Raw genomic sequence first — 15,430 nt, 5'->3', positions numbered from 1 at the left:
AATGAATATTCAGAATTAATCCTATCTGTGAATGAAGAAACTCTGATAGTTTTCAGACTTTTCCATCAAAGAAACGGACATATTTCACATGATTCTCCTTGAGTTTCTTTCCTGAGAGACCTTGCCAGTAAAGAAATTTTGTCTCTCTAAGACATGTATCCACTGGAGAACTTATCCCCCTTTCTAAATTCAGGATGAGATCACTTTTATTCCATAGGAAGGTGCTGTGTGACAAGTCTTCATCCAAGACATTCTTTAATCCAGATTCCATTAGTTATCAAAGAATTCAAGTTGGTGAAAGAACAGATTGTTAACCCAGACAAAAATTCCTCTAGTGTTTGGAGCCCAAACCTGGTATTATACTCAGACATGTCACAAGTAGGATGGGATGCTGTTCAGAGGAACATAGATATGTCATTTCTTTGGTCAAAGAAGGAAAGAGGGTTCACATAAGCAATTTAGAACTATTTGCTTGTTGGAAGAGTCTCTGCAAGCAGAAGGTTTGGTCTCCTGGAAGACAGTAGTAGTTTTCTGAGATAAAATACAACAGTACTCAAATACCTCCAGAAGCAGAGAAAGATTAAGTTCCTACTACCATGGAATTATGGAATTCTGGTTAGTTAGTTTGTTCCAGATAAGAAGAATGTTTTGTGGGATCAATTGGATAGGAATGGCCAGATCTTACTGATGGAATGGTCACTACACTCAGAAGTCAAACCTGTAGAAACTGTAGGGAATCAGTATGTATGCAATGTGCTAGAACAAATAGTTGATCCATTGCTCTCCTTGCCAAGACCCTCAAGTTTGGGTGGTGGGTTCAATGCTGACTGGCAGGTCCAATGTAGACTTAAGTTTTTCCTTCCTTCACTCTTCAGAAGCAAGTTCTAAACAGACCTCCAAGAATATGATAATGACTCATAGTTTCATGATGGCCACAGAAAGATTGGGTATAGGACCTTATGTCTTTAGTGAAAGATGACCTCAGTTCTTATCTTTAAGGCCTGATCTGCCCAAGCAACCACACACATTCAAAATTTTGCAAAAGCCCCTCCTGCTTCAGCAAACCACCTGGAAACTCCCGAGTATGTCCTATGAGTTGGAAGGATTTTTTAGCCTGTCTCAGAAACCTTTTCTCACTCAGGAGAGTCAACTGGATACTCTACTAAAAACAAAGTTACCCATACTAGAACTGGTGTTGGGCCAGAGGGATTTCTTGTTCACTTACCTCTCTAATCAGCATCATTAAATTTTTCTGGTTTCTGTTATGTAAGAAAATTCAGTTTTTGACATAGTTAGTTAACAGCCAGTTTTATCTGTGCTTCATCTTTGTAACAATATCTCGAATAAGGTCATTCAGGAAGTCCTTAAATCATTCAGAATGGAACACCCTAATCAACCTTTAGGAAGTTGGTATGAAATGTAGGTGTGATTCTGGCATTCTTGATGAGACCACCTTTGGAACCCCTAAAAGAAGCTTTTTTGAAGGATTTAACATCCAAAATCTTTTCTTTGATAGCACTGTTTACAGCAAAAAGAGTTGGCAAATTGCAAACCTTTTCTTATGGGGTTGGTTTTTGAATGGAGATGTGGGCCTTCTGTTTTATTCTATTTCATTTCTTTTTGTTATACTTTCCAGAGAAATGAAGTGAAAATAATTTTCTTCAATTTTGTTACTTCCAAATATGACCGCACTAGTGGGAAATGAAGAGGTCCAGTTAGATCTCATAGGATTTAGATATGCAGAGTTAAACTTCTAAGGAAAAATGTGCGTAATGCGTTGTTCAGTATTAGGAATCTGATATTTCTGTATAAGTACATCATGTCCCTTGCTATACATTCTTTAGTTTGCCAAACTCACTACTAATTTAGATGAACCCTGGCCTTACAACTTCCTCTCAGCATTAGCCCAAGTCATGTCAGGTGTCTCAGAAAGTAAAGTTCTTGTTCACATTCTTTTTGCATCATGAGTAGTAATATTGATAAGAGTTTGCAAAGTTCACTGATGTTTTATTTGCTAAAGATTCTTGTATATGAGCCATATTACAGTCACAAGAAAAATGTGAACAGTTTTAAAATGCGCTAGATAATTTAGTCTTCCCCAGGCACAGAGAATCTTGGAACCTATAATGGAGCAAATTTGAACATGTATATTTTAAAAATCAAAGGATTTTCATCACTTTTTATGCAGACCAAAATCATTGTGATAAAGAACCAAAAGATGTTGGAGTTGTCATCTCCAACGACCAGACATAGTTAACTCCAGGTAATTTTTTATATCATTAGTTATCATGACACTGCCAAGGTAGGCAGTAATTACTGGCATACCAGAGGGCATCCTGTCAGATCCTTTTTTTTTTTATCCACATTAAACTCTGGTGATTTAACAGACCAAAATATACACCATCCAAAGCCTCTTTGTATAGCTAATTCCATAAAAGAAGCCAACTGATTCCTCAAACCAAGTTGCAAAACTGGAAAATTCCATTTCATGGTGCTTGTTTTGTAGTCTACCTGGCCAGACAAGTTTTATCATCAGTTTTCTTATTAGCTCCCTGTCTTGCCACCGTTTGGTTTTTAACTACCTCAGCATTTAAAGGTTAACAAATATCTCTTATATCAGTTTTGGGTGTAGGGGTCAACCAATATTTCAAGACCTCAGAAATTTATTGCAACATTCTTTTTCTCACATTGCTAAGAACTCTGAAGAAATATAAATGAGTACTGTATGAATACTGTGCATTACCACCCATGAGTACTTAGCCACTCAAATTACAAAAATGTGAAGTGTCTTTGTCTCTATAACAAGTGGAAAAACTAGTCCCCTTTGCCTCTGTTACAAAGTTGTCTAACAGAGTAGGTTTAGCAATGTCATAATCCCGCCATTTATATTCTGGTAGGTAAATATCAATAAGTCCAATCTGATGTACAAAATTAGCAAAAGTTTTTATTAAAGTCTGATTTTGCATTCTCAGGACTAGCAATTTTGTTGAGTAGTAATTAAATACCTGTGAAAGATCTGTGTAAGGAAAAAGCAGTACTGTACTCAATGCTTTTTTGTTGATAATAAGCAAACACTCATATCAACAGAGGCAGAAGTAATATATTTAACATTTGTATGTGAGTCTAAGAATAAATAATCTGTCATTTAGTAAACCTCATTCACATGTTACATGGGTAGTTACTTGTATTTCTACACATACAATGAGTAGTCTTTTTATTAGGTACTTAATTTAACACAACTGTATTGCACAAAACTTAGGATACACATACAATGAGTTGTCTTTTTATTAGGTACTTAATTTAACACAACTGTATTGCACAAAACTTAGGATACCCACCTTCTTAGAAATCCTTTTCATTCTGAAGCCCATCCCAGAATTGTGCAAACAAAAAATAGCTCTTGTGAATCACAGACAGATTGAAAGGTAACCCTTTGGTTAAGCTCCAGCTAAGTTATGTTTGGGGAGGTCAAAAACCTTAATTTTTTTTATTTGGTCATGATTTTAGTAGCAACAGATCTCACATTTGAAATCACAATAGATGCCATTTTTCTGTGTTTTTAACTTAATTATTCGAACATAGCAATGGAGACTTAGAGTTGTTGATGTATGTAGAGGCTGTCATTGACATTGTTTTGCAACAGAGTTTTATTTGGATGACTGACCTTGAGAGTCACAGATGAGTTTGAAATGTGTGACCATAAAGACAGGGGAAATAAGTAGTATTCTTTTAAAAATGTCAGTATGAAGTTGTTATTGATTTAAGTTTATATGCTAGGTGAAAATGTCTGCTGTGCTGATTTTTATCAATTTTCATAAAGGTTGTATGTAGTGGAAGTAGATTATGTAGACTAAAAAAAAAATGGTATTTACTTTTGAAAAGAGTGCTTTCTGGTGTGTGGAAATATCAGAGTATATTAGAATACTTAAGGTGAAACATTCTAACTCCTTCATTTAACCAAGAAAAAATGATTGATACAGGAATGTTAACAGATAAGGAACTTTTTGTTGTAATTGAGGTGGATAAAGAATATGAAGGTTCATAACCCCTAAACAATTATGCAAGTTTGCTCCATGGTCTTCAGTACTGTTCCTTCAAGAGACTGTCATTTCATTGCACAAAAAATATTCGTTTACCTTCGTGTAAAGCAGTTTGTAAGATGACTGTAATATCTCATCTTGTATGTAAAACCAAAGCTGCATACACATAAGCATATTTTACATTTTGAAAACCCAATAGATTTTTATTTGTCAAACCAAAATTAGACTAGTGATGGGCTGTGATATAGAGGCTGTTTTAAGTGTCCTCTATTTTTTTTAGTATTTTGCCATTATTACAGTACACTGGTGGTTCAGTGCTCCATTTTTTAATGGTCATAATGCAGTCTTCATCTTTTAAAGAAATGATATCTGAAAAGAGCATATCACTTACAGTGTGCTTTGTGTAGCACACAGTATTTGGTCTGAAAGATTCTTTGAAGCATCCAATTGGCCTCATCTCCACTGCTTGGTGCCTTTTATTCTTCATCCATTCCCAGTGATCTCTTCTTAATTAGCTTTTCAACTTCTTCAACACTACCATGTTCTGAGTTACACCTCTAATTTAAGAACAAATTTTTGAGGAGCCCTTCAAGAGTTATCAAACATAACTTTTATAACTAATTGATGGTATGTGATAATAATAATGGTTCAGAGATAGCATTTTGAAACAGTGTTGCAGTCTTAAAAAAACTCCTGTATCAACATTTTTCTTGTTATTAAAGGTTTATAAAAACCCAGCTTGCAAAATTTTTTGTTTACTTTTTGCCAAGGACTCATTTAAGCAGTAAAAACCCAGCAGTGTCATTTGGGGCCACAAGTCTTTTAAACATTTTCAAAAATTTTTAAAAATTAACTTTACTTAGATGATGAAAGAAAGACAGAACATTATTACTTTGAATTGTACAAGTGAAATTGAATTTGATACCTCATCCTAATATATGTAGTGTTTTTTTAAATTAAATGCCATAGAAATAAGTAAAATTTGTTCTTAACCTCTGTCATATTGTGAAATTTTTACAAATTATATATACTGCTACAACTGATGGTGGTAAATGATACATCTGCCCTTTGGTTCTTATTTTTTGTTGAAATTTTGACTGAAAAGCAGTCACATGTTTATGTTAGATCCTTGCAAGAACTTTATTTCAAATAAGAAAAAAGTCTGATTTTATTTGTAGCATGAAAGGAAATTCCATTTTTGCCATTTGGAAACCTTGGAGAAGACAGATGTATAATGTAACACCAATGAAAGGCCATTTGCCTTCTGAAATATGTTCTATCAGATACACAAGAGGTCATGTTTTTCAGTAATTTTAATACAAAGTTGGAATTGCTTAATATGTCATTACTTCCTTTAATAATTTTTCTTACAGAGTAACAGGTGCAGTCATACGTAAGTTATTAATGGTGACTGTGTTAAGGTTCATTAAAAAGGAGTTTGGTTTTCCTGAATTCTTTCACCAGGTCAAGAAGTGAGGCTGAGGAAAAGGAGAAGAGATCTCGCCGTGAAAAAGAGAGGAGGGATAAAGATCGCCATGATGAAAAGCCAAGTCGGAGAGAGGTTGGTCATCGAAAGGATCAAGATGCTTCATCAAGAGAAAGGTCTAGATCTCGGGCAGAGGAACAACAGCGCCGAGACCGTAGTAGGGATAGGAGTCGGGAAAGAAGGGAAAAGGAGAGGATAATGCGTGAAAGGGGAAAGGTGGGTCACTTTTCATATGTTAATTTATCACAGTAGTAATGTTATATTAATTTTTTGCTTTATTTAAAAAAAATAAAATTAATTTGAATTAAAATATTCTGATGTACTTTTACAGAAAAAAAGTCATTATTTATTAGAACCTAGTTAATATATATAGGGTCATAACATATAGTATTAGTACTTTTATTATGAACTTGAATTTACATTTGTATTTAGTAGTTTTCTTTTGTATTCCTCATAATAATAGTAAATTGAAGTTTTATTGGAACTCTATCAAAGAAGTAAAAATTTTATACTATTTATAGCTAATAAAAGTCTCAGAGAGAAAGAAACTGGTGCGTTGTGCAGTGTTGAACATTGTCAGCAGGTTCTATGTTTCATGAAGAAAGTAGTTGATGAATGCCTTTCATTTACTCCTTAAGATCCTTAACATTCCAGTAATTTTGTTTTGCTTAGTTACAACAAGAACGCGAACAAAGAGAACGGGAATGGAAAGAACGCGAGGAAAGGAGAAAAAGGGATTGGGAGAAAAGAATGGAAGAAAGGAAAGAGCGAGAAAGGCTTCGGGAGGAGCGTTTACGGGATAGAGGAGATAGCAGGGACAGAGACAGAGACAAAGATAGAGATCGTCGAAGAGATGATGGTTACAGGGAAAGAGAAAGAGATAGTCATCGAGAAAAGAGGTAAGGTTCCTTAATATTATGGTTTTCTTTTGTGTTTACATACTGTACTTTGTTCCGTCAGTTTAAGAGCAAAGCTTTAACTCCTGTTTCACTTTTTTTTTTTTTTGCAAATACTGTATGTGTAAAATAAATAAACAGGTTTTTATTTATTTTTTTATGTGTTCCATATAGGATAATATGCAGTACATAGATTTTGGAAAATTATCAATACTTGGGAAGTTATTACTGTAGACTGAAGTATGACATATTTACATTGCCAAGTTAACTCAGGAATCATAGAAAAATAGGACAAATGAAAAATTACTAAACTAGTTGGTTTTGTTTTTGAATAATGCAGTGCTATAAAGAGACAGCAGAGAGAGAGAGTGAGAAAGATATTTGCCATTATGGTTGAAGTAACAAAATTATGATACTTCCTATTCTTGAAAAAAGAAGAGTGCCACCCAATGTGTTGTTATAGTCTGTAACAGCTCTGATTTTCTTTATATTTCTTCACTTAAATTTTCACCATGTCTGGCTTGTGAATGGTAGACAATAGTGACACATCTTTTATGTGTCTTCTTGTTAACTTATGAACTTTGAAATCTGAAGACAAATATTTGCAGTTTTTTTTTTTCATCTGAATTCATTATGTGTAGTTCTATTGTTGTCATTGCTAGTTTCTTCTTCATTCATTTTGATTGTGGAGGTAATGAGATAGCAAATATAAATGTATTTTGGCAAGCGCTTGAGACAATTGACACACGAAGTTATACCATAAAAGTAAACAGTAAACACTGTCATCTGTTTAGGAAAATTCACAGTAAACCTCAAAAAATGAGTGAAATTGGATCATTAAAATAAGTAGGGATATTTTAGAGCAATGAACAAGTATTTTTGTAATTGTCAAAGAAGTACCTTGTCATGGTTTATGAGTATATTCAGGTTAGTAGTTTATGAGTATACAGTATTCGGGATAGTAAGGGAAGGGGTTAAGAAAGTATCAGGAGTCAGGCGGCAGGGTAGATTGAAGAATGATACTATAAGGGATATTACAAAAGTTCCATGTGCATATTGAGAAGGTGAATGGGAAATGGAGATGGCTTGGACATATCTTTTCACCATCCATGAGAGAATAGTACATGAGTGTCAGCTCGGCTCCTCTTAGTATCAGAAGAGTTAGAAAACCCAGAGGTATGGGATGGGTGGTCAGAGATTTGTGCAAGTGTACGACAGGAAAGACGTGAAAGGGGTAATTTCACAGAAACCTTTGATTTGAAGTGTTGGAGGTGATGATACTTCATATGTTAAACTTATCAAAAAATGTTATAAGAGCAACTCCCAATGGGATGGGCATTGTAACTCCTAACTCCCTTTCTAGTAAAAGCTTGAAGAAAATGCCTTGAAAAGGTGGTGTTTAATCATGTAGGAAGTGAAAGACCTGCTTCGTAATTTTAACTCATGGGTTGCAAGCAACGGCTCAGGTTGTCATAACCAATGGGTTGCAAGCAAGGTCTCAGGCTGTTATAACCTTGAAACATTATCTGCTCTGGTTCTTTTTATCGGTGTAGAGTGTAGGTGTTACTCATCAGTTCTTAGTTTTTGCTACTTCTGTGTAAGAAAATTATGATTCATAAGGGTGCAAAATGGGTTTTTTTTTTTTTTTTTTGCTACATTGGAAGAGTAATGGCAAAAAAAACCAGCATTTATTGTGAATAATTTTGTGCTAGTAGTTATCGTTAAAGTGCATAATCCAAGGATTATAAATTTCCATAGAGAAAATGTGGGAAAAAATGGCCTGGTTATGTCATGAGGCCTCCTGAGGAATTCTCAGGACCACCCCAAATATGGTAGCAATTCTCCAAAGAAGGACAATTAAGTCCAACATGAAGCTTTTATAAATGGGATTGATAAAAGAACATATGGTGTCTAAGCTATGTACCCTGTTCAGTAGAGGCAATTTTTCATGAAGAATTTGTTGAAAAGGATACAGAGAAAAGGAAATAACTATCTTGGAGATACTGAATATGACTAGTTATGGGACTTTCATTCAGGTATGGTGAATGATATGCTATTGCAATGTTTGTACTAAAACAGGTTCCCAGTAAAGAATTTGTTGCTCTTAGTTCTGTCATGTGTAGATGTATTGGTCCATCTCCTGATGCATCTAAGTTTTACTTATCTTTGCAGATCTTTGTGAGCAAAGATATGCATGCTCTCTCTCTTGCTGCTTAGTAAAGAAAGTTTTGGCTAAATTCCAAAGAAGGACTGTTATGAAAACTGCTCAAGGCTGATAGTTCCTATATCTTTTAAATAATAATGAGGTATTCCTGCTCCCTCAGTTTAAAAATTTCCAAAGCTGACTTTAGACATGAAAGTTAGAAGGGAAACAGTAACTTGTGGGTTTTGGTGACAATTAAAGTGAAGTATGTAAGGTCATTTTGATTGCTTTGACCATTTTGGTGAAGTATGAGTGACAGGCTTGAATGGGTTTGTATGTTTTTTAGTCATGTGATGATATTAAAGAGTTGGTTAAAACTTCAGTTGACCCATAATTTTCTGCTATCTTTAACAATATTGGGATTTTTTGGCAGTGTCAGTAACCTACTTAATAAAATATAATTTATTGAGAGGTTAGAAAAGAAATTTGTTTCGTGCAAGCCCATTACTTTAAATTAGTTTATATTTGTGTTCTGGAATATCCAGCATTAATTCCCTTAAAAAAAAAACTATCTCACTACGCATGTGTTATAGAATCTAGAGTCTCAGCCAAGAAACCACCCCATTCTTTCATTTCATCTGAACTTTGAGATACAAAAAGAGATGTTGGAAGGAGAACATTCTCTTTGTGAGTAATGGGGTTGTATGTATCAGGTATTTGAATTTGTTTCAACAAAAAAATGTTTACTTTAAGAGTGCTATTGATAAATTGCATACTATCTAGTAGGTCTTCAGAGAAGGCCTCTGGTCCATCAGTCAGCTGTGTTAAATAACAAAAGGTGTGAGCCATGCCATGGAAGGATTTCTCATTGCTTTTCTCTACCTTCGTCGCCTTCATCTAGTGAGAGTTTGACCTTTAATTGTTCTCCTTCCCCGTATAATTAGAGGTATTTCTGTTCCCCTGGCAGGTACCCCTCACCAACCCAGGAAAATAAAATGAAGAGATGAGATTTTGTTTAAGAAAATTTTGGTGCCTTAGACCTTGAAGAGGTTTATGTTTTGGACTATCTCAGTGATTTTGCTATTTCACAGGACCTGGTGACTGAGGAAGATGAGCCACATTCAGAGAAATGCTGGATAGGGTCTACAACCTTTGTATTGCTAATCATAAACAAAAAAATGTCATTGACAGTCAAACCCATGTTGTTCCCCACTAAGACAGATGATGGATTCCTGTCTATAGGACTGCTCACTACTAATGTGACAATATTACCATGACTAACATAAAAAAGAGAATAGAGGTAAATGGCTAAAGCAAAGGTTATAGTAAGTTTTTGTAATCACCCCAATTTTATGCTTTTCCTGACTGAGACTTCTACATATAATGCTGAGCAGGTCCTTTCAAGCATGATGTTTTGTCTTGGCCACAGAAGCCCTGACACAAAAAGGTTCTTAATGACATTTTCTTCTTTGGAATTAGCTTGGAGTGATTTCTTAGAGAAATTTTGGTCACATCCATCTGGCAGGAATGAGTTCTTGTACATTCCTGGCAGCAAACTCAAATATTTCAGAGGATGTTGCCACAAGATTGATCTCATCACTTGGATGGGCTTCAGTACTGGTTTCCATCTGGTTGCTAACATGCTGGTGAATGTTTAAATGACCACAGAGAACTATGGGTTCTGGTTTTCATGATCCTTATCATGTTCACTAACATATGGGGAAGGAGTTAACCAACAAGATTGATTATGCTGCAATCATATGGCTACTATAAGGAACCTTAGCTTCACTCCTTCTAGAAGAGTTCAGCCACAAATCCAGATGCCAGGGTGCTGGAACACCCTGGCATTTTGCACCCTGACAGGACAATCTCCCACCTCCCAGAGTACATAGCTGAGACCCCAGGAACTCTTGATATGAGATCCAACCTGACCATGCCCACCAGCACCCCTGGTATAAGGCAGTTACCCTTTCACACTGGGAGAAGCAGTTGTCCAGGCAATAGGAAGTCAGTATTGGAGGAGATGTAGGTTATGTTACTGCTCTCACATATATCATCCACTAGGGGCTCATTCCTAGAGATTTGGAGGTCAAAAAACTAATTTATGGCAGAAACCTTGAATTTTTTTTTTTTTTTTTGACGAGTCACCTTCACTTCATATCTTTAGAACTGAAAAATTATGAGCAGTGATCACTGATATGAAGTTAGTGTTAGAGAAAAAAAGCAATAGAATAGGTTCATTGTGTCCAGGGCAACAAGGGGGTGGTGCCCCACCATGATCCTAAGCCCGCTGAATTGATTTCTCCAACAGTCTCATTTTAGGATGGATACTGTAGCTTTGGTATGTCATTCTATCTTGGAAAAAGACTTCCTGGCCTCTTAGGACTTATAGCTTGCATACTTTTGCACTCCAGTGCACCCTTTGGGTGCCAATACACCCTACCTTATAGAAGTTCCTCTGCTTCATCTGGGTAGTCAGGGCGCCTTGGCTCTTACCAGGACCCTCGTTCCAGTCACTGGCTGGTACTCAGGAATGGAATATGCCTTCAGAGTTATTTGGACGTCTGGCTCAGTGTGGCCTCTAACCCAATAGAACTTTACCAACACTTGCATTTGGTAATTCAGCTATGTCAAGCCTGGGCCTTCATATCATACAGTATGCTACCCACTTTGACATGGATGTCACAATGGAAGATCTTTTCCAACCCATGGAAAACAGAATTGAGAGTTTTCTGTCATTATCCCAGAAATTTTCTTCAGTCCACATTCTTCTTCCAGGATGTGGTAATCCTTTTTGGCAATGGTCTCACCAGAATATATTCTTTTATATTCAGTTCAAGATCTGCTTGCTGCAACTTCAGTTGATCTCAGGCTATGGTCAGCAGCTACTCAACTAGACTACGTTTCATTCCCATCTCAGACGGCTTAAAAAGGCTTGTCCTTTCCAAGAGATCCATCTTTTTATAGGTGCAGTGATGCATGGATGTCACCACAGGTAAACATTAGTGTTTTTTGGTTTGAGGGATTTAACCCATTTAGTTTCTGGAAAAGTGTTTTTCTTATGGAATAGGGAGGAACATAGATGATAAGTCTTTGTCATTTAGCATTTGCAGTATTCACCTGTGCAAATGGGATGTCAAGATTCTGAGATATGTTCCTGGAAGAAACAGTGCAATAGCAAATGGTTTCAGCAAGAGGTTTCAGGTTTTTTTTTTAATGGTTTCTCCTTTCAGAGGTTTATCAAGCTATGTGGCAGCTGTGAAGTATTCCCATGGTGGGCTGCTTCATGACCAAGTTCAACCACAAACTACAGAAAAATTGTTCAGCTCTTCCAGATAGGGAAGGAGTATTCACTGGATTGCTACCACTATTCTACATTATTCCATATGATATAAAAGAATTTATTGGTGTCAGAAGTTAAAGAGTACATTTCTGCCCCTCTGCAAGTCATTAAATCTCATAGGCTCTTTAGTGGACTTGAAAATGTTACATCAACATTTTTGACAAGGATCCTAAGAAGCCCTCAACTCCTAGGTGGGACCTTCTAGCACTGGGAAGCCTTTCGTAGCTTCTGTACAATCTTTAGATCAGGCCAGGCCTCCATATTTGACATCACTCTAAAGATGGTCTGTATAATGGCATCCGAGTTTGAGATGAGTCAATATGCTGCATATACTTAGTTCAAGTAATTCAAATGAAGACTCGTACTATAGATAAATGAGACTGAACTGCTGCATCATATCCATCCCCTCACCTTTGATCCATACCAAGAAGGAACCAAAGATGCTAGAGAGGGTATCTCCTTGCCCTTCCTATCAACTGCATTGGTCAAGAAACAGGTAACCAAGAACACTATTTCTTATTGACTCAGTCATGTTATTTTGAGGGGTTACAAGAATAAGATGAATCAGGAAGCAGCACAAGTTAAAGCTCTTTTAAAGAGAAATCTTGTAGTTAATGCAGTATCAGTGGCAGTCATATGAAGATGTTAAACTACTTTTGAAAATTGAACTGGGAATTGTTCTTCATCATATTATTTATAGTCTACGTAGCTATCAATTAAGGCTTTCTCTATGACAGTCCTATCCTGTACTACATACTCACTCCCAAGAGTTCTCTAAAGCAGTAAGGCACTCATACCTGCAACATTCCCCAAATGAGCTGTAGTGGTAAGTGGACATTTTGCTTTGTTAAAAACAGTTTAAAAACTTCATAGAGTTTCTTTGCATAACAGGACTTTTAGTCTTTTGATCCCAGCTTTCCCTATTCCCAGGAAAGTCAAGGTATTAATATGTGGTAAATCTGGGAAGACTTTTAAACCAGTGTATTAGTTTACGCAGCCAAATTCAGCCTGCTTAAGTTGACTTCTAGGTGAATTGAAAATAATGAGTTGTGGTGAAGAGGCACAAGGTTGCACAATCTTGGTCAAGTTATTTGTTGTTTATTATATCATATTGTTAGTTTCATTGTTTTTTATATGGAACGTATTTTTTTTGGTATTTCTGTTAGTTCTCCATTTTTTCCTTATTTACCCCTTAAACGCCGACTGGACGTATCGTACGTTGACTAAAATTGTCTGTTGGGTGCCGAGTGGACGTACCGTCGTCGACTACAAAAAATTTCAACCTTCGGTCAACTTTGACTCGACCGAAATGGTCGAAAAAATGCAATTGTAAGCTAAAACTCTTACATTCTAGTAATATTCAATCATTTACCTTCATTTTGCAACAAATTGGAAGTCTCTAGCATATTATTTCGATTTATGGTGAATTTTTAAAAAAAACGTTTTCTTTACGTCCGCGTGGTAACTCGACCGAAAATTTCAGAAATTCTTTCATCATTTTGTCGTAATTTTTGCACCATTTTATATTAGCCATTACATAAGGTTTTATATATGAAAATGTGCACAATTTCATGTAAAATACAACAAAAAAACAACCCATGGTTGTAGCTTTTATCAGTTTTGAAATATTTTCATATAAATCACGATAAGTGCCAAAATTTCAACCTTTGGTCAACTTTGACTCGACCGAAATGGTAAAAAAACGCAATTGTAAGCTAAAACTCCTATATTCTAGCAATATTCAATCATTTACCTTCATTTTGCAACAAATGGGAAGTCTCTAGCACAATATTTCGATTTATGGTGAATTTTTGAAAAAACCTTTCCTTACATCCGCGTCAGAAATTCTTTCGTCACGTTGTCGTAATGTTTGCACCGTTTTATATTAGTTGTTACATAAAGTTTTATATATGAAAATGTGCGCAATTTCATGTAGAATACAAAGAAAATAACTCATGATTGTAGCTTTTATCAGTTTTGAAATATTTTGTATAAATCACGATAAGTGCCAAAGTTTCAACCTTCGGTCAATTTTAACTCGACCAAAATGGTTGAAAAACGCAATTATAAGCTAAAACTCTTACATTCTAGTAATATTCAATCATGTACCTTCATTTTGCAACAAACTGGAAGCCTCTAGCACAATATTTCGATTTATGGTGAATTTAAAAAAAAAAAAAATCTTTCCTTACATCTGCACACGGTAAATCGGCCGAACATCTCAGAAATTCTTTCGTCACTTTGTCGTAATGTTTGCACCGTTTTACATTAGTCGTTACATAAACTTTTATATATGAAAATGTGTGCAATTTCTTGTAGAATACAACAGAAAATAACTCATGGTTGTAGCTTTTATCAGTTTTGAAATATTTTCATATAAATCAAGATAAGTGCCAAAATTTCAACCTTCGGTCAACTTTAACTCGACCGAAATGGTCGAAAACGCAATTGTAAGCTAAAACTCTTACATTCTAGTAATATTCAATCATTTACCTTCATTTTGCAATAAATTAGAAGTCTCTAGCACAAAATTTCAATTTATGGTGAATTTTTGAAAAAAACATTTTCCTTACATCATGTAACTTGGCAGCTGACCATCTCAGAAATTCTTTCATCACGTTGTCGTAATGTTTGCACTGTTTTATATTAGTCGTTTCATAAACTTTTATATATGAAAATGTGCGCAATTTCATGTAGAATACAACAAAAAATAACTCATGGTTGTAGCTTTTATCAGTTTTGAAATATTTTCATATAAATCACGATAAATAGAAAAAATTCTACCTTCTGTCAACTTTAACTCGACTGAAATGGTCGAAAACTGCAATTGTAAGCTAAAACACTTACATTCTAGTAATATTCAATCAATTAGCTTCATTTTTCAACAAACGGGAAGTCTCTAGCACAATATTTCGATTTATTGTGAATTTTTTTTTACGTCCGCGCGTTACGAATTCATGCTTCATTTTGTGATAATATTTTCTCTGTGTTGCTTTGATCGTTTTACAATTTGTTATATACCAAAATCATCGCAATTTAGTGTACAATACAAAGAAAAAAAATAACTCGTTAGCTTTAACCGTTTTGGTCATCGATTTGTATACAATTATATATGAAAATGTTTTTGCGCTGTCATATATTTCAATATTTATATATGATAATGATATTTTTTTCATTTCTGATGGTTGCATACTAAACTTCAGGCAATGACAAAAAAAGGCCAAAAATGAACTCTTAATCTTAAAAATTAAGCGTGCTGTGATTTTTTTAAAAAACTTTTTCGATTTATGGTGAATTTCGCTCCCGAGCCACGGCATACGACAGACACTTTTGTAAATAGAGGCTCGGCGTTAGAGGGTTACTTGCCTTCTTTGTTGGGATCTTGGGGCTTGTAGCAGTCTGCTTTTCTGTATAAGGGTTACTAACTTTAGTGTTAGACAGATATTAAAGTTTATAGTGTTTAGTAGCAGTTGAAAACACTGATATTAGAGGGTTATGTTATGCAATTTAATGGTGAAACCC

At 35.3% G+C, this 15,430-nt stretch overlaps 1 protein-coding gene across 1 annotated transcript in view; it reads left to right on the top strand.

Annotated features, from left to right (window-relative positions):
• Nucleotides 1–15,430, top strand: part of Prp4k (Pre-mRNA processing factor 4 kinase) — a 268,851-nt gene that overhangs the window by 179,044 nt on the left and 74,377 nt on the right. The window contains 2 exon segments of the mRNA XM_067104540.1: nucleotides 5,505–5,742; nucleotides 6,199–6,425. Of these exon segments, the coding sequence (XP_066960641.1) occupies nucleotides 5,505–5,742; nucleotides 6,199–6,425 (465 nt within the window).

The sequence above is a fragment of the Macrobrachium rosenbergii genome, chromosome 5 (assembly GCF_040412425.1).
Source record: "Macrobrachium rosenbergii isolate ZJJX-2024 chromosome 5, ASM4041242v1, whole genome shotgun sequence".
NCBI lineage: Eukaryota > Metazoa > Arthropoda > Malacostraca > Decapoda > Palaemonidae > Macrobrachium > Macrobrachium rosenbergii.
Note: the sequence above shows the minus strand (reverse complement) of the source record. Positions and strands in the feature narration are given on the sequence as shown.